The sequence below is a fragment of the Labeo rohita genome, chromosome 17, assembly GCF_022985175.1.
Source record: "Labeo rohita strain BAU-BD-2019 chromosome 17, IGBB_LRoh.1.0, whole genome shotgun sequence".
NCBI lineage: Eukaryota > Metazoa > Chordata > Actinopteri > Cypriniformes > Cyprinidae > Labeo > Labeo rohita.
Genome location: NC_066885.1, coordinates 32107038 through 32126983, shown reverse-complemented (window position 1 = coordinate 32126983; position 19946 = coordinate 32107038). Strand labels below are relative to the sequence as shown.

Sequence of the window (19946 nt, the reverse complement as noted above, 5' to 3'; positions counted from 1 at the left end):
AGGTGTCATAATATAGAGTAATTACCTAATTAAGTACTTAGTAGTTGCCGTTGTACTTACATGAAACAAAATGTACTTACCATGTAACTAAGTTATGGAACAGCCTGTAGTTACAGTTTGTAATTATGTAGATGTAATAGACAGCTACTGTTACACATATATAACAGGCCGAGTCTGTTACACAGCTACTTGTACACTCAAGTACAGTCTTGATACACTTCATTTTAAATAGCTTATGCTTGTGTAATATTCTGTCATTTTAATGGAATTAGAAAGGTATTACATGTATTTAAGCTGTGTACTGTTGGGTCAAATCAAACTGAGGTGCAGCTGGATAAGGTGTACAGTATAGATACACATGAAGTACACTTAAGTACAATCTTGATACACTTTATTTTAAGTAGCTTATGTCTGTGTACTTACATTTTTAATTATGTCATATAAAGTGTGCAACACATATGTTACAGTCTTTTGGTTACTGTGTAACAGACTCGGCCTGTTACATATGTGTAACCAAAGCTGCCTATTACATCTACATAATTCCAATATGTAACTACAGGCTGTTACATGGTAACTTAGTTACATTGTAAGTACATTTTGTTTCATTTTTGTTGTAAGTACAACAGCTACCAGTAAGTACTTAATTATATAATTACTCCTTAGAATAAAGTGTTACTAATAAAATGTATCAAGATTGTACTTAAATGTACAAGTATCTGTGTAACAGACTCGGCCTGTTACACATGTGTAACAGTAGCTGCCTATTACATCTACATAATTACAAACTGTAATTACAGATTGTTCCATATCTTAGTTACATGGTGAGTACATTTTATTTCATGTAAGTACAACGGCTACTACTCAGTACTTAATTAGGTAATTACTCTGTATTATGGACACCTTAAAATAAAGTGTTACCCAATTTCTTTATATGAAATTTAAATGGTATGATGGTATAGTATTAGAGATTAGACTGTACAGAATTTGAAATCTACAGGTAATGCTAATACACACTAAATACACATTGCCATGAAATGCTGATGTTGTTAACATTAACAATTTGAGAACAAAGCATAACAATAATAATAATTTGCACGGTTTGATGTGATATGAGCTAAGTAATTGTTGGATTTAATCACCATCGATAGCATGATTTCTTGTAATGCTTCTTTTTCTCAGTTAGTCAGAATAAAAGTGGCAGACATGTTACTTACTTGTTGAGATGACATGTTCCGCTGAAAATTTTTATTTGGGTCATAATGCAAAAGTCACGATATGTTAATGGCCCCTTAATATAATAGATTTGGGTTGCTATTTTCTACATGTTGAGCATTGAGAATGGATATGAAAAGTGACTGTAGTCTGATTATGAGTGTTTTAAAACGTAACAAAATACAATTACACATACTTAATTTTTCAAATCTGATTGTGTATTTCAGATTACACGTACTACCCAGCACTGTATATCCGTCTAATCAGGCAGAAAAATGATTTAAATCACTGTCAAAACTAAATATATCAACTGCTGTTTAGATTCCCAGAGATGATATTATGGTGCCCTCTTTTCCATGATTCACCCATGGTGCCATGATTAAAGTCGAAGGAATTTTCCACAGACTGCCAGCTGGGTCAAAACAGCCATGGCATGAACACACAGTTTCTATTTTATCCCTACAGTTGAAAAGTTCCACAGTGACGGAGCTGTGTGAAATGTGATGTGCAATTGAAAGTGTTTGTTATGTCCGCTGAACATTAACAGGTCATTTTAATAAAACTATGTTTGTATATTTTCTGAAGAAAATAAGTGAGCAGTGTTTGCCTTTGTTGTGGTTAACAGGGGGTCGCTAGGTTATTGGTTTGTTGCTAAGCAGCAGCTAGGGTGTTGATTACTTATCTATGATACCGTGGTCCCTATTTCGTCATTATAAATGTTTGTGATATTTTTTACTCACTTTATTGTCTGCCACATGAAATCTGACCTATTACAAGAAAAGCAATAGCACATTCTCTTCGGCTGCTCACCCAGTACACATAATCAGGGATGAGACACAGCCTGATGTGATCTGTTCAAATGGAGCCATGAGAAAGATGGTAATCAGGACTGACATCAGCCTTCTGGCAAATGAACTGAACCCACACAGCGGTATTTTTGTGAATGACATCTCCAGAGACATGAAATCACTCATAACTTCTATGGGTGTATTCACTGATTTTAATTCATTTATTGGCAATTTCCTTTGTTTATTGGCGTATTTCTTTTCTTTTTTCTTTTTTAAACAAATGGAAAGTGAAAGAAAGTTACTATCATGCCAAGAAACAGGATCATAGGATTGTCTTAAAATAAACTGTGATGCAAAAGGGCTTTGTGGTTATAGATGAACATATTTTCTTTCTAAATCTTGGCTGAGGGTTAAACTTCATATTTCAAACCTACACACGAACACACCGGGAATATTATATATCTTTTTGTGACATGAATTTGTAAACTGACTGAACTCCCACCTAGAGAAAGTATACTTTTTTGGTCGCATGTTAATGTGCAGTGCTCATCCCTCAGAGAAACTGGAAGAACATCAGCAGATGCGTTAGATTGTGAATGCATTATCTGTGCCATTTTATTTGAACAGATGTTATTTATATTCATGCAGCTGAGGTTTATTCTATTCTATTCTGCTAAAACTAGAAAAACATAAAGCTATCTGCATATTTGCAGTGTAAAAAAGTTATATTTTATTGAAACAGAAAGACAGGGAAAAAGAAACTGTAAAATAACCTTTAGATCACAAATCTCCTAAATATTAATTCAAGTTACACACTGTAAACACTACAGAGATTATTGGAGTTTTTAAAGAAAATACTATTTCAGTCTTACAACTTTAAAATTTCATTTTTAATTCAATGTCATTTACTGTTTATTTGTAATTATTCGTAAATATATCCTCTTTTTTTTTCAAGAGAAGGGCCCTTTATTCTGCGTGATGATAGTTATTGCTGACAATAGTAATAAGACAAAATAATAAAACATCTGTATAATTCATTTAATCTTTTTGCCATTTCTTTAGCTCTAACTATGTATTTTAAAAGAACATCTTTATGTACATCATGAAAATACAATGTTAATAATTTAACAATTTTAGAGCTTCTGATTAGCTATATCTGCACATTTCAAAGTGTATTAAGTAGACATTTAAAAGCAGCTGTGCATTCTGCATTGCTAATTATTGATCTATTAAAGTAATCTAAATTTACACAGATTTCACTACACTGTAAAAACAGTAAAAGCCTATTACAGTTTTTCTCAATCGATTTGAGACTTTTCTCCAATGCAGTGTACTTTTTCTCAAAACAATTAGCACAGCAATCCAAACACAAAATTATCTTAATCAAACAGTTCAATTTTACTGCAAAATGAAGCTGTGCAATTTTTCTAGTAATGCATTTATTAAAAGTAAATTGCTTCATGATGCCATAGATGAACCTATTTTGTCTCAATGATTCCATAAAGAACCTTTAACATCTGAAGAACCTTTCTGTTTCACAAAAGGTTCTTCAGATTATAAAAAGGTAAAAAAAGGATGGTTCATTACAGTTTTTTTCAGTTGCTAACATCCTTTTGTTCAATCTCTAGTCACATTTTCAAAACTCTAAACACAATTAGCACAACATCCGTCTGTTGTGACTATACCATTAACACAATTTGTGTTGTTTTCACACAATATGCAGTCAGTTACCATGTTTCTAAAATGCTTACATTTTCTTTTCATACAAGCTTACCCAAAACCAAAATCATGGATCTTTTTAGTCTTATTTACAAATGCTTAAACACAGCATGTCAGAAATGAGGATCTAATGTTCCAAACTTTAAATATAGTATAAAGCGTCTACTTCTGCAACAACAACAGCTATTGGAAAGTATAAGTCTCTCTATATAAAATATTGTAACAACTGATAAGCACCTAGTAACAAGATAACTGAAATATTTAGAAAAGCTGGTTCCATTCTCAGTTCTCTCTTTCCATTACATCAACAACATAGAGTAAAAAAGACCTCTTTGAATTGATTTTGTGGATGCAGAACAACACAAAGAATCAGAGAGAGAAAATAATGCCTGGCAGAGGGAGAGGAGTAGTTGGATTAGAAAAATGGGAGAAGAGGAGGGGGAAAGGAGTAAGAATGTGTTGGACTGTGCATTTTTGTGTTTATTCGTTTGTTTGTTTGTTTTTCCCTCACACAGTGTGGAACCTATGAAAGCTTATTTCTGCCATGTAATATAAAGGGTAAATTGTGATGTGTTTTTTTATCTCACAATTCTGATAAAGTCTGAATTGCAAGATGTAAATTCACAATTCCAATAATAGAAGTCTGAATTGTGAGATCAAAAGGTTACATTTACTGTTTTTATTATTTTATTTTATTTTTTTATTATTATTATTATTCTGTGACGGAAACAAGTTTGCATAGTCACCAAAGGTTATGTTGGATTTTTTTTTGATCACTGGTATCAGCTATCATGGGGGCACCATTCTAAAAAGTAATGACTTATTCAGTTTTAGATAGTATGTTGCCAAGAACAAACACATTCAGCACTTAAAATGTTAAATGGGTTTCAGTTAAAGGTAAACTGAAGGCTAAATTACAGAAAAACTATGAATTTTTATATTGTCTATTATATGCAGGTAGAACTGAAACATGACAAGCAATGCAGTTTTTGTAAAGCCATCAACTGTTAGTATTTTGAGAGTCACTGTGCTATGATTGACAATATGTTTCTATTGGATAGAAACCAGTGGTAATGTTTTGACTGAATGACTCAATTTTGAATCGGGTTTGGTGTGTTTTGAAAGAGTTAGTATATGTAGAAAAGAATATTCAGCATTTTGAAATGTAGAGTTTGTATTAATTTAACAAGATGTGGTTTTGGCCACAAAATGAACTATTTGGCTAATTGATGTAGTGATGTAGGTGTGTTGCTGTGTTAAGAGTTTAGAAAAAGTACTTTAAGTATTGGTAAATGCTTGTTAGCAATTGAAAAAAACTGTAAAGAACCTTTGACTGAATGGTTCTTTGTGGAACCACAAATGGTTCTTCTATGGCATTGCTGTAAAGAACCTTTTAAAGCACCTTTATTTTTAAGAGTGAAGGCTGAATCCATGCTTGATAAGCTCCTGTCTCAGCATCTCCACAGGCCTCTTTCTTTGTGGCTGGTGGTGTTGTTCTGGGCCACCATGTCAATAATGCTCATCTTCCATTCAAAGTAATCTTGATTATCCACCTGAATGATCTCAAACTTCAATTTAGAAAAATGTTTGGACATTTACAGTAAATGACATACAAGTTGTCTCTGGAGGACTAAAAATCAGTACTATCAAAAACAATCATAGTACCACACATTATAAGTGTTTTTGTTTGTTTGTTTGTTTGTTTGTTTTGACATAGTAACTCTATTCTCCCTCTCTTTCTTGTCTCCTCAATCTCACATTCTCCTCTCTGCTCATCTCTGTACCTGTTACCTGTACTCTTTATCTTCTTTCTCATTACACCTCTTACCCATTAGACCTTTTCAGATATTTTGAAGTATTGGTTGGTTGCATTAACTATTGTGAAAACATTTGAGTGTTTTGCGCACATTGTTTTGAGAAAATTATTTGCATGATTTATAATTTGAATGAAACTAATGAAAACATACTATCTGCTTATGACAATTACAAAGTGTTCAGCTCACTGTGTTAACTGTTTTGAGAACAGTGACCTGAGTTTAGAGAAATGTGTCAAATCGACTGAGAAAATCTGTAATTGGTTGACGGTTCCCCTAGTATATACGGTGAAAAACTGAATTGGACATTACATTGTAATTTTACAGTAATATACAGCTTTTAAACGTAAAAAAAGAATGCATAATTCACAGTGAAAAAAAGGTAAATTGACATTCCAAGAATTCCCTGCATAGCATTTTGCATTTTATGTTTTTTTGTTTTTTTTGTTGCATCCAATGTTGTTAAATGAATGTTTATTGCATTATTTCAACATTATGTGTGTTACTATGATGGCGTTTAGTGTTTGTGTGAATGTCATTGTGCACCTTCTATATATTTTAATATTTTCTTTCTTATCTTGTGGAAAAGCTGCTTGTGATGAGCTTTGGTTTATCATGTGAAAACCACCTGGTTTTGGTGGTTGTCAGTGTATTATAATGGTACAAAACACACTTCAGTTCTTCAGTAAGTTGGTTTTAACATAATATCAGTTAATGAAATACAGTTTTACAATGTAAATTTAACATAAATCTGTAAAACCTAAAATGTTGCATTTTTATGGTAAAATTCTGGCAACCATTTTTTTTTTTTTTTTTTTTTTTTTTTTTTGAGTGTATGTTATGATAGATGTTTCACCAGGCTGTTCTCTATCTGAGCCATTGTTTCAAACAAAGATCCCCTAACATGAATACAGTCCAGTTTTCATGTCAAAAGATAAACATGATAATATGTGTTAATAACACATTTCATTCATGATGACTTTTGTATATGTTTTAAGTTTTAATAGTTTTAGCATAGCAATGGACATAACAATGATAATGTATCTGGTCTTGGTGGAGTAGATCTACATCACATGCTGCTGCTGCTGCTGCAGGAAAAGGCATAAGTCCCAATGCAGATCTAGACAGGCGGTGTTGGGGAAGGTGGATGGTTTCAGAGGAAAACCATTGATTGTCACTGGCTGCAGAATCAGCAGAAGCTAACCAGCTTGTGCCATGTAGTAAATGATGTGATTGTTTGCAGATTGGAATGAAAGAACTATAGTTTCATGACTGTAGATGTTTAGCCTAAAGATGTGTTACACATGCATGTTGCTCTGCATTTGAACACAGAACCCTGCAATTATCCTGCAACCTAAACACACAATTACGGGGTGTATATTACTATAATGTGGATGCATAAACCGTGCTGTAGTAACTGAAAAATTCATTTGATAATCATCTTCTATGACACAATCTACTGAATGACTAAACATTTCCTATCTGGGTTTGAAAGTGCTGTAATTATGCACTAACGTGATATACTCTGTTTTTATTTTATGATTTAGACAGAATGAAAAACGCAGTAGGTGAAACGATCAAAGCTGACCGCTTTCCTTTGAAACAGATGAAAGAGATGAGGAAGTGCACAGAGGTATAGTCTGTTCGTGGCTAATGCATTTAAAGGATTTTTTTTTTTTTTTTTTTTTTTTTTTTCGTTTTAGGTTTTAGGCTTAAGATGGAGAAAAACAACCCACATAAAACAATCAGCTCTAATTGAGAGCACATGTATTTGAGGAAACACCATGAAAACAGGAGACCCCTTGAGGGGCTTCACAGCTGCTAGAACAAGCCAACAAACCGAGGATGTTTCTAGAGTTTCTGATGAAACTGTATGAAAAAATGTTAACTGTGAAGGAAATGTGGATTAATTCTCAGGAACAGAGGCCTGTTTCCTATAAACTCCTGTTGCGTTGTTATAGGCTGGTTATAAAAAGACTTTTCAGTGACTGATGGCTGTTAACCATTCCTTGAATTAAAAAAAAAAATAAAAATAGGTTGATATTCTAGACGCTGGAAAAAACTTTTATGTTAAAAAAAAAAAAAAAGATGAAGAGGTCAGTAAAATGGAATTGTTTACCACCCATGGTGGTTCGGATGTAGCATTTCACTCTCTAAATGAATAAAAAACATTTGGAAGCAGCATCAAAGAGTTACATTTTGAAGGAAAAATACTGAAATGCAATGTTCTCCGTTTAACAGTCTAAACAAGCATATAATCAGAAATTGAGGGTTGTATAATCCAGCATTCCAGACATTTGGCAACTTGCTCCTCAATGTTCCTTTGATCGAAAAGTTTTCATATCCACTCAAATAGATGAGCAGTGCAATGTTTGTGGAGAACCTTCTCAAAATATCCTCCTTTCAGATATCAAATAATGACTGTGTGCCTTTAATGTGTGAAATAAATCCTAGAGTACAAATGGTGATTTCTTACAATGATTAGTTGTACAGTTCCAATGTAGCAGAACAAAACTTATCTTAATGAACGTCTTTGGCATTTACAAGAACATCTGAAGTCCTCCACATTTTGTTTTTTTTTTTGGAAACCAAAGCTCCACTGCTGTCTAGAGGTTGCCTGAAGTGCTTTATTACACTGTAAAAAGTGTTAACCTGCAACCGTTACCTCAAAGAGCTATTTGTACCTGATTTAACCCATAAAGAAAAGTGTTTTTTTTTCAGTGTATCTACTTATTATATTGAAAATGTACACAGAACTTCTGATCCTTGACATGAACACTGATAATTAATGTGAATCAGAAAATTTAATTCACATTTCCGCATCCTGAATTTCGAAACTGAATGCAATTTTACATGCAGTTTACTAATGAGAGAACACATGACAAGAGCAATTAAACATTTTCAGTAGTTTTATTGAAAAATGCCTCTTCTGATTCAGAAATAAATAAGAACATAAGGCTGTGGAATTCACAATGTGCAATTCAGACATGAAAAAATCTATTCTATGTCCATAGACTTGCAACAAATTCCAACTGCATTTCAACTGATATCATTGGAAAAACAACTATATTCTGATTGTAAACGTCCTTTCTAAATATACAACACAGGCATGCAATTCTTCTTTTGGTGCGAGCTGGTATACAACAGATAAATATTCGATTTAGGATAACAAAACGAAAGCCAGGTCTAAGAATGAAGGGAAGTTGAACCGTTTGCCATTTTCCTTGAGAGAGAAAGAACAACAACACGTTGCACTGCAGCAAGCACGTTTACACTTTGCAAACTGGTGCAAGGAACCAGTTCATAGTGTTTCTAGAACATGGAGTTTCTACAAATACAAAATGCAGTTATGTTACAAGCAAAGACACATTGTGGAACCACTGGCAAGCACACAGGTTTCTTATGAGGAAATGAGAGTTGCATATCAGCCTCTCCACTCGACCGAGTTAAATGTGCATATGAACGAGGCTTGATCTGGACTTAAATGCAGTTTTTGACAGTACAGAAGATACACGTTCACTCTATGTTTCTATTCTTTTAGCTTCTTTTCTTGATAGCGATCTTTTTCCACGCTGGTTTCGTAAACCTGGTGACTGTGTCTCGATATCTTCCGACGGCTGGGCTGGTATGGGCACTACGTAGGTTTCAGGTTCTGGCTGGTAGGGGCCTGCTTGGAGATATTATTTGGCCAGCTGAGCACGTGCTTTTGGGTTCCAACATGTCATTTCAACTCTTCATTCATACATAGTGTTAATAATAATAGAAAAAAAAAAAGATATACAAAAACTCCTATGTTAACCAAAAACTAAACCCATTTGGCGGTTGTCCACAACCTTGCGTTAGATTTCTCCCCCCTTAAACTATCGCTAATCTAACATACGTGTATAAAAAGAACGCATTTGTGAAAACTTGCTGTGAGGTATCATACAATTCTATAAATCACAATATCAAAAAAATGAAAAGAGAACCATAGCACTCTGCAAACATACTGAAAACTTGCATATATGAATGGCACACACTGCATTTTTAACCTGAGCGTTGCCTACATTTATCATCAAAGATGAAAACCACAAATTAAAACGAAACGTCAGCAAGAAGCAAGTTATCAGGCGCAAGCTTGATGACTGCTGTTAACCTGTTAACTTTAGCCCACTGCGTCATCGATTAACATTTACAAGGCACAATTAGTTTATTTACAGTCATCTCACCCTCATACAGAGCTTCCCCTGTTGAACACTGTTAACCTAAACGCCCATTGTTAGTAGTTTCACATGCGTTCTCAGCAAAATGAAGCTCTTTCTTGCTGTTCTAGATGCAAACAGGCCACGGGTACATAACCATCACTGGCTCCAGTATGATATAGTAGCACTCAGCTGGTGTTAGTGGCAGTCCAAGTCCTTTCTTTGGTTTGTTTTTTTTTTTTTTTTTTTTGTTTTGTTTTGTTTTTTTTTTTTTTTTTTTTAGTTGGCCAGCAAATATTCAGCAATCATATCCATGGTGGTTATCCTTATTAGCTCATGATCAGGCAGTCTAGATAGCAAACTATGCAAAACCTGAAATGGGTTAAAGATCGTGTTAGTTCACCTCAGTGGCAAAATGACTACCTTCAAGTGTAAAACAAAACTATAAACATGCAGTTCTTCATTCATTAGCAATACTGTTAAGCAAAGACACAGCAATCATTGATTAGCCACTTACTACAGAGCTCTGTTCCAAACCCTGCTGAGCTGCCTAGCTAGACAGCATTACGCTTCTTCTATAAGACTTTGATTTGTCAAAATCTCACATCAAAACGTTTAATCAATAGATATTCATTTTGTCACTTCATCTGAATATCAACATTTCTGTGGTTTAGTCAGTCCAAGCATTTTTGAGGTTAACATCTAATTTTGTGAATCTGTGATAATGTATTATGCTGAACATCAAAGGTTGTTTTGTTTATTTGTAATAAGGGATTTGTGGACACGTTCTAGTTTTTTGGTTTGTGTAGTAAAAAAAAAAAAGTCTATTAAAGTCATACAATAAATGTCAAGCGCTCTTATATGTTTACTTGTTAACTTCTTTAATGTTTGAATAAATCTTTCATGAAAACAAGTTTTTACTAAAGGGACCATTTATGTTTAATATATTAACAACAAATTAGAGCAGGAACAGTTAAAAAAGTGCCCTCCTGAGACTAAAAATTAGACACGAAAGAACATGCACAGGCAAAAATAACTGATTTTTTTTTTTTATCACCAATACATTTTTAGTTTTCAGGATTTTTTTTTTTTTTTTTTTTACCAAACTTTGTATAAAGATGAGGCTCAACTATGTTATAACAGAATGATTTTATTTACCATTTTTCATTGTGCAAATTGTGTGTAAAATGGCCATAAACGGTTTTCTCATTATATACAATGTATCTATAAACATTGCATATTAAAAGTGCAATAATGGGAGTAATAATTGGCAAGATTTTCATCATAATATATACTATTCATAGGAATACTGAAATATAATTTCTTTCCCTATTCATTTGTTGTGTCTCCCAAGATGCGTAATATGCTTTTAGCCCCAGTGTCCTCATATGATGACTGTAACAGAACTGTTTCGTAACAGAAAATCATATTTTGATTTGAAACCCCATTACATTTTCCTGAGATGTTGATTTATGACAGGCAATTAGTCAGATTTAAATAATAAATAATAATTACAAAATATGATCATATTTCCATAAGGGTGTCACTAAATTTTTGAAGACCAAAGAGAGGGAGTGGTCATGGTGAAACATCCAAACATTTAGTATCTCTGAAAACCCCTGAATATGCTCTGTACAGGACATCCAGATTTAAAACTGTGGCATGTACAGTCTCAGAGAAATTTACTAAAATATAATGTCCTCATATGAGGATGCAGGGTCTCAAGCTGAGACCTTAATTTTTTTTTTTTTTTGGTAAAAATTATTTTCAGTGCATAATTTAAACATTTAGGCTAATTGAGCAAAATAAATAAATAAATAAATTTGAATTATTAATGTTGCTATTAATTGGGAATGCATCAATGTACTGATCAGTAATCAGCCAATAAAAGAGTGTGACTTTTAGATCTGAAAATAAATAACAATTAAATATAATAGTTTGGGCTTAATATTAATATTATGGTAATGTACCAAATGAGAGGGTTTCCTGTTAAGTTTACAGCATTATTTGGGAGAGATGTTTTTTACTTTTAAGAAATCCAGACTATTGGTATCGGCATATATCATTCTGAATAATCAGCGATATCTCTGCATCCCTACTATATCTTCAATTAACATATGGGCAATGAAGTATGTCTCTATTAATATGCCTATATGTAAATATGTTACAAATAAAAATAATAACGCATTGTTAATCTTCTGCTAATTTACGTTATATTTCAGCAAAGCGAAAAGCAATGATAAAAAAGTTTGGTAATGTTCACTGTTTTACCCAGTACTTGTGTGTGCATTGTGCTGTAATGCTTATTAGAGTGTCACCGTGTTAGCTTAGCAACATGCTAATGTCAGATTCCATCAGAAGCAATTTGTTGTTTTTAAATCATTTGCGAGTTCTGTTTTATTTAGAATGTTGCCTAAGAAGCTCAGCACACCTCAACAAGACAGCTCTCAGGTTTTGGGACAGAGCTCAAGACTAGTACTAGGACTAGACCGTACTGTGCTTACCTGGGTAACCCTGCCCGTTGTAAGGGATGCCTACACACTGAGAGGAGTCACAGTATCCTGGAGGTCCAGGTGGTCCTCTGACTCCGGGTCCACCCTGGCGCCCTGGTGGGCCACGAGGTCCTGCTGCGCCTGTGGGACCAGGGGGTCCTATCTGAGACTGCCCTGGTGGCCCTGGGAAAAAAAAGCAGGCAGAGGAGGTGTAAGAAAGCGCCCTTCGCCTCTAGGTTTCCACTGGATGTGGAAGGGGAAAACTGATTTCGAACACTGTAATTTAAATATTTGGACTGTTTAATTAAAAGGAAGAAGGGGTAAATCACCCCCCCCCTCAAACCCTTTTCTGTCTAGACGGTATAAACCAAACTGGAATGCTGTCCCTCGACTCTTGCTCTCGTGCACTCTGAAGTCAGCACATGTGTTGCCAATAAAACCTCCACAGAAAACACAAGTCAAACTACAAACAGTGAGTCACCGCAAGCTTCCTCCTACTGTACGTATATGATCGCTGTGTATTTTATTCACAGAGAGGTCTTGGCATTGTTCGCACGAGGGAGATGTTTCCATTTCTTTATAGTTTTAGCTCCTGGAAATGCGTGGTTTTACATTAGCAGACCGGATAGTAATTAAACGCATCCCCTGGAGAAAGTGCAGAATTATGTTTGTTGAACTTTGTTGAGTGTTGTTGTAGTCACCATGGAGCTAATAATTCATTCAGACCCTTTGTGTTATGCTGGGTTGAGCATATTGAGAGTGAGTGTGCTCAGGACACGAAACATGTCTGTACAAATTCTCTCCAATAATAACTGGATTACTTCGGCCTTGTGATCATGGCTCAGCACGGAAACTACCACTTTGGCCAGCTTTGCTTCTTCTGATAATGGAAGTGCCTTGTTTACTGGAAACAGAATTGCTTCCAGGCTATCGTGTATCCTGTGGTTGCAGATTATTATTGTTGTAGCTTCTGTCACAACTTCTGCATTGGTCATTAATAGTCAAAAAAGGCAATTAACCCTTTAACTGTCACTATCCCCCCAGTGGGATGCCTAAGTTTAGTTCACCATATTACAAATAAATACTAATCTAATCATGACAAACTATACATTGTTGGAAAGGTCTACGACTCCTAAACAGATATTTTACCATATTTTTGTGTTACAAATTATGTAGAAAAATTAATAGATTAATATATTTCAAGAGTGCAACTTCTACATCATAACTGACCTTTCTGACCTTTGTCACAAAAGACTTTCTTCGTTGCCTTTTTCCCTATCACACTTTAGAAATCATAAGAAATTATATATCAGTTCAAAATTCATCCTTTGAAAGGCATTTTAAAATCAGACACTGCATTACCACTGAAAATGTACATCAAAATCTTATTATAAAATGTTTTCATTTCAACACAGTTAAAGGGTTAATATTTACGAACATTTAGACATATTATTGACTTGACTGCATTGATGCTATGAGAATACGGGTGAGAACAAAGCTAGAACTGAATTGAGCTGAATAATAACACATCTGTTTTCTGTCGAGCTGATGAACTGAATTTATTTCATAAATGATGAACTTCACAACATGGACGCTGTTATTGAAATGAATCAACATTGAACTGAATTAAACTTAAACTGTCTTCTGTATTGTCTTACAGCTAAACTGAATTCACTTCTTAAATAACTTTGCAACACTGACATTGAATTGAATCAACATTGAACTAAATTTCTGCATTATTGTCTTCTCTAAAGCTGCTTAACATTGACATTTAAGTTGTTTCATAATGAGTTTTGCAACGCTGTGTCATTGTTAACCTTTGCAACATTGAAGCTGCTTTGTATAAAGCACTATATAAATAAATGTGACTTGACTTAAAAAGCAACAAATTTCAGAAGAAAAGACGTGGCATGGTAGCGTAGTGGACAGTAACCATAAGAGAACTTACCCAGATCTGATTTCATTTATCTGTTCTGTTAATGATTCCTTTTTGGTCATTCTGAGCCAGAATAAATAGCCAATGTTTAGACAACAATTCTTATTGAATTAACTACCCACAAATGTCTGGACTCAATTCATGAGATCTTTCAGATTTTAACTAAGTAGTAAGAACAAATCACTTTAACCATTGATTCAGGCAGAGCCAAGAGGAAATAATCATGGTGATTGGCCCGACCGTGACTCTGCTGCTAATATATGCGTGCAATGCAGTGTTCCAACCACTTTGACTGAAGAACGCAGATGTTCCACTGATAATGGAACCAAATTCTTTCACAAACATTCTTTAGAAGAAAATTAAGTAACACTGTAGTACAGGGAACAATTTACACTATTAACTAGTTACTTATTAGCATGCTTATTATTAACATGTTGGCTGTTTATTAGTACTTATAAAGCACATATTCTACATCCCTAATCCTACCCAATACCTGAACTTAACAACTACCTTACTAACAGGGTTCCCACACTTTGGTTAACTTCAAATTCAAGTACCTTTCAAGGACTTTCCAGGTCCAAAACCCTCAAATTCAAGGACTTAAAGGAGAAGTCCACTTCCAGAACAACAATTTACAAATAATTTACTCACCCCCTTGTCATCCAAGATGTTCATGTCTTTCTGTCTTAAGTTGTAAAGAAATTATGGTCTTTGAGAAAAACATTTCAGGATTTTTCTTCATTTAATGGACTTCAATTGTGCCCCTGATTTCGAGCTTCCCAAATGTAGTTTAAATGCAGCTTCAAAGGGCTTTAAACAATCCCAGCCAAGGAAGAAGGGTCTTATGTAGAGAAACGATCGTTAATTTTTTTTCGAAAATAAAAATTTGTATACTTTTTAAGCACCAAAGCTCGCGTAGCACAGGCTCTCCGATGCACGTCCACGGGTCGTTCTTGAAGGATTTGTTCATTTTGAACGAATCTTTAATGTGACTCGCGAAGAACGTGTCATCTCGGGGAGTGATTTTTTTCGGTTCTGTACGGGAATTAGTTCACCTGTTTCGAGTCTTCGGGTTTTTCGAGTCGTTCGTTCATCTTATGGGGCTGTCACGTGATGCTGATTTTGCTAAAATTAACGAAATGACTCGAAAAAAGAGTTGTTTATTTTGCACGGACCTTAATGTCTTATTCTGCATGACTATATTTTAGATCCTTTAACTTAAGAACTACCTTACTAACTATTAATAAGCAGCAAATTAGGAGGTTTTTTAAATTCAGATTTCCGTGAATCCAGCAAGTGGATCTCAATTCTTTGGTATTCTTTGGAAAGGCTAAAAGCACACATAAACAGCACAAGACAGGAAAACACCCTAATTATTTTTGAAAAATGATTTGTCTGAATATTGCTACAGGTCTATTGAGGCAAAAACATCTACTGACTTCTTTTTCAATCGCTTAAGGCTCTCTTAATCCCAACTGTCACAACACGGTTTGATGAGGGGTTAGCACACATTTGAGCCAACCTATCCAAACAATCCAGGGGAAAAAGCTGTTCCTGATCGTTTGGAAAAACTAATGGCAGCAGTTGTGTAACAGGCCATTCATGTCTTAATGATTCATCATTTTGCACTAAAGTTCATCTATCATGCCTAAATAGTCCCAGAATGAAAAACACGGTGATAAGGAATAACAACATAGAAATCACAGCTGTTAAATAGATGTTAATGATAATTACAATTGGTTCCATTAATCAGGAGCTTTTGGATAGACTGGGTTTAAAAGCCTTGAAAAGGCAAGTGTGTGTACAAACCCGGACTATAATTAGCTGTGAAATGGACCGGTTGTGTTGAGGTGGCATTAGGTTACATGCAGACATACCAGGTGGTCCAGGTAATCCTCTCTGTCCTCGAGTGCCAATGCCTGGACTTCCTCTTTCACCCTTATCTCCGGGCAATCCTAGGATGTTAAGGGTAAACGCATAAAAAAATGTAAACCATATGTGACTGATTGGCAGTAACGTCAAACACAGAGTATATACATGAGGATGATTTTAATGGCAGACAGTCTATTACAATTATGTGCATCAAAGATTTGTTTTAGTTTCTGAGGCAAATTTAATTAAACCTATAAATACACAAATACATTCAAGGTGGTTTCTTACTAGCCCAAGCCAAAAGATCCAACCCTCAAGTCTCTATGGCACTCTGTTCTCCTTCAGTGTAAGTCTATGGGATTTTTGGTCCACTTTTCCATCCATCATAAAAAAGTCTGCTTAGTTTGCCATCTTTAAAAAGATTTCATCCCTTGTGAGGATAACTGCATACCTCTTTCTCCTGGAGGCCCTGGCAAACCTGGGTTTCCTGGGAACCCGTTGGGTCCGGGCTGACCTGGCTCTCCACGGGATCCCTGGTTGCCAGGTGGGCCTGGAGGTCCAGAAGGACCAGGACTGTTACTCCTGTAGTTGCTGGGGATCTGGTTCAGCATCATATCGATTCTGCTCATTTGTCCTACAAGCAAATGAAACATGTTTTAACATACACAAAACTGCAGTTTGCAGTGGTGCAGTGATCACTGGAAGACATATTTTTGTCATTATTTTGAAGTGTCTTACTGCTGACTAGTTGTTCACAAACTTGTCTTGCTACAGAGCGCATCATATTCTGTGACGCAGTATCTCCCTGGAAAACAGACAGATGACAGAATAAATTAGATTGTTCTTGCTCATGCAAAAGCAATTTTTTTCCAGCTGCAATTTGCTGTTTTGTTGATTAAAAAAATTGCATGAAAGCAACACATACCCTTTCACCCTTCTCTCCTTTCATGCCAACATGTCCCTGGAATTGACAGATGAGAAAAGATGAGGTAGAAATCACTCAATCAGTATAACTACCTATAACGCGTAACCAAGGGTTTGGTCATGCTGAATGGCATATTTATTCATTCGCTACTGAAATGTATACATTTCTTAATTAATCTAAATGTTCTTAGAACAAGTCTTTTGATATTTAAAATGAGTCAGATTTACATACCGGAAGGCCAGTGTCTCCAGTTTTTCCTGGTTTTCCTGTAATTCCTGGCATTCCAGGTGATCCTGGTGGTCCCTAAAAATATTAATCTCTTTAAGCATTACTGAGTATAATTACTATTATAAAATATAGTTACCATTTATCTACCGATAAATAGCCTGAACTCACAATATCAGCTCATTCACAATCACTAACACAAAAAAACAGCAGTAAGGTAGCCTTCAAATAATCAGCAACATTATCTTTGTATCACTGAGATATTGTTATAGTTTATATTTATAGTTAAAACTTATCTTTATGTATTTATTTATTTATTTATTTTTGTTTTAGTAATTGTGTGTTTTGTCATTTTTATGCATATATATGAAAAAATATATTTAAATGTATGTATGTGTATATATATATATATATATATATAATTTATATTTATATATATGAAAAACTATATAATTATAATCATTATAAATAAATGTAAATATATAAATCTAAAATATATATATATATATATATATATATATATATATATACATACATACATAACCTGAACTCACAATATCAGCTCATTCACAATCACTAACACAGAAAACCAGCAGTAAGGTAGCCTTAAATTATAATGTATAGTTAAAACTTAACGTTATTTATTTATTTATTTATTTATTTATTTATTTATTTATTTATTTATTTATGTGTATGTATATATATATTTCAATTTTTTATTTTTTTCCAAACATTTATTACTCTTAAAACATCAATTGCCTACACTTCATTCTAAGGTGATGCTGTTATTGTGTAATTACACTAATGATTACTGAATAATATTAAATACATGTACTTCCTATGCAGGTAATGTTTAGGTTTGGTTTAGGGTTAGTTGCTTGTATGTATGCAGAATTAATAATATGTGCAACTACGTCTCCATAAAATGAAGTGTTACCTCAAAAAGCAGTTGGATATTAAAGCCATATTGAAAAGTGTAAATGTCTTTTCCAATATAATTTGTTAAGGAAAAACAGGAAATCTGATACATGTGCTGTACTGCACATACTTTAGCTGACTTCTAAGGCTACATGACAGTCTCACACTCATCAGATATTCAAAAGCTTCCACATTACATACCATTGGTCCCACTGGACCTCTTGGTCCAGACGGGCCTTCATTTCCTGGTGGACCCTGAACAAAAACATATGCCATCATGAACTACACAATATGCAAAGCTAACAGCATTAGCAAAGATTCATTCACTCTGGAAAAAGTTCAAAAATGCCCTTAAGATGGGCCTAATACAACCCACTGAATATATCTGACAAGACAAAAGAGACAAGCCAGATAAAACTGAAAACATGTACTTTCAAACCAGTTCAAGCTGCAACAAATCTTACCCTTGCTCCAGAAGGTCCAACAGGGCCGAGTGGACCTGCAGCGCCAACAGGGCCCTTGGAAGAAGGAAAAAACACTTAATGTCATTTGTCACACTGCTGGCTGTTTCAAAATGCAGTTTTTTGTAGCATACAACCATTCAGCTGTTTGCGGATCAAACATGAGCAGTTTCAAATATTGTCAGGATATGACTAAATTCAACCTTTCCATAGAAGAGAAGGAAAGTTCTACTAAACCATATGAATATATATATAAATAAACTTCTTGCAATGTAAAACTACAGCAATAAGTAGTGACATTTGTGTTTCTGTCTGTGTATTTCTTTTGGAATTTAAAAATTAAATGACGTTATGATGAAGGTGTTAGCAATTACTCTGCTCTGTTTTCTTAACCTGCTGTAAAGCCGTCTGAGGACGCGTTTAACAGGATGTGAGTTGTGTTTGCTGATTGTTTTTTAAGCATGAATGTAATCATAAAGCCATTTATCTGATAAACACATTAAATCTTCTCATCCCACACTGTGGAAACATTCCAGAATCCATTACACCAGAATTTACCATGGATTTTACAAAGCACTTAAAAACAGCTCAAACAAAAAAGCTCTTACCCGCTGGCCAGGTAAACCTGGGTCACCAGGGTCTCCCTTAGGTCCAGGCCTCCCCTGAAAACGGAAGAAATGAAGCAAGCTTTCACACTCATTCCGCTGTTACATGACATTGAATGGAATTTACATCTCAACCGTATGTGGATGAGGGGTGAGGGGGCGAGTGAGCGCTGGCTCCGTTAAATAAATGGGTCTGAAGCTTTTAGTCATAAATTACACCCGTACTATACAGCAATGCAGCCAGACAGGTTTGGGATTTTAATGTCCCAAGAAAGTGAAATAGAAGACACTTCCCATGAATAGAGTCTCATAACTTGTTTAAAAGCAAAACTCAGAGAAATACACATAAAAAATAGAACATACATAGTTTTAAACACATTAAATTACTGAACCGTCCCCTTTAAATGTGTTAATTTGAGATTCAAATCTGTCTATAAAAATACTGCCATATTTGTAGAACATTGTGCATTTTCAAACTGCAAAAATCATCTATTTATTTGGACCTCCTGAGGAGGAATAAAAACATGTTCTTGAAGATATGCATCTGATATTTAAAATAGTGTTATTTCAGTATTATTTGTATTCTAATAAAAGCATTTAGTAATATTTGATTGAATTTGCTTTTATTTTTTATATTTCCAGTTTTCATTTCATCTTAAATTTTACCCATTTTGGTATATATATCTATATGTGACCCTGGACCACAAAAACAGTCTTAAGTAGCACGGGTATATTTGTAGAAATAGCCGAAAATACACCCGCACTATACAGTGGGTGCTGAAAGTGCTTTATAAATGA

The 19946-nt window shown here is 34.5% G+C and overlaps 1 protein-coding gene across 5 annotated transcripts in view; it reads right to left on the bottom strand.

Moving 5' to 3' along the window:
- Nucleotides 1-8424: 8424 nt before the first annotated feature.
- Nucleotides 8425-19946, bottom strand: part of col12a1a (collagen, type XII, alpha 1a) — a 75036-nt gene continuing 63514 nt past the window's right edge. For 2 of the 5 annotated variants that reach the window (XM_051132909.1, XM_051132905.1), the window contains 10 exons: nt 19152-19205; nt 18547-18600; nt 18284-18337; nt 17171-17242; nt 16940-16975; nt 16753-16819; nt 16466-16648; nt 16020-16097; nt 12219-12389; nt 8425-9200 (listed from right to left, as the gene is read on the bottom strand). In XM_051132909.1, coding sequence (XP_050988866.1) covers nt 9055-9200; nt 12219-12389; nt 16020-16097; nt 16466-16648; nt 16753-16819; nt 16940-16975; nt 17171-17242; nt 18284-18337; nt 18547-18600; nt 19152-19205 — 915 coding nt within the window. In that variant the 3' untranslated portion in view covers nt 8425-9054. The other 3 variants (XM_051132904.1, XM_051132908.1, XM_051132906.1) reach the window with 2 other exon arrangements.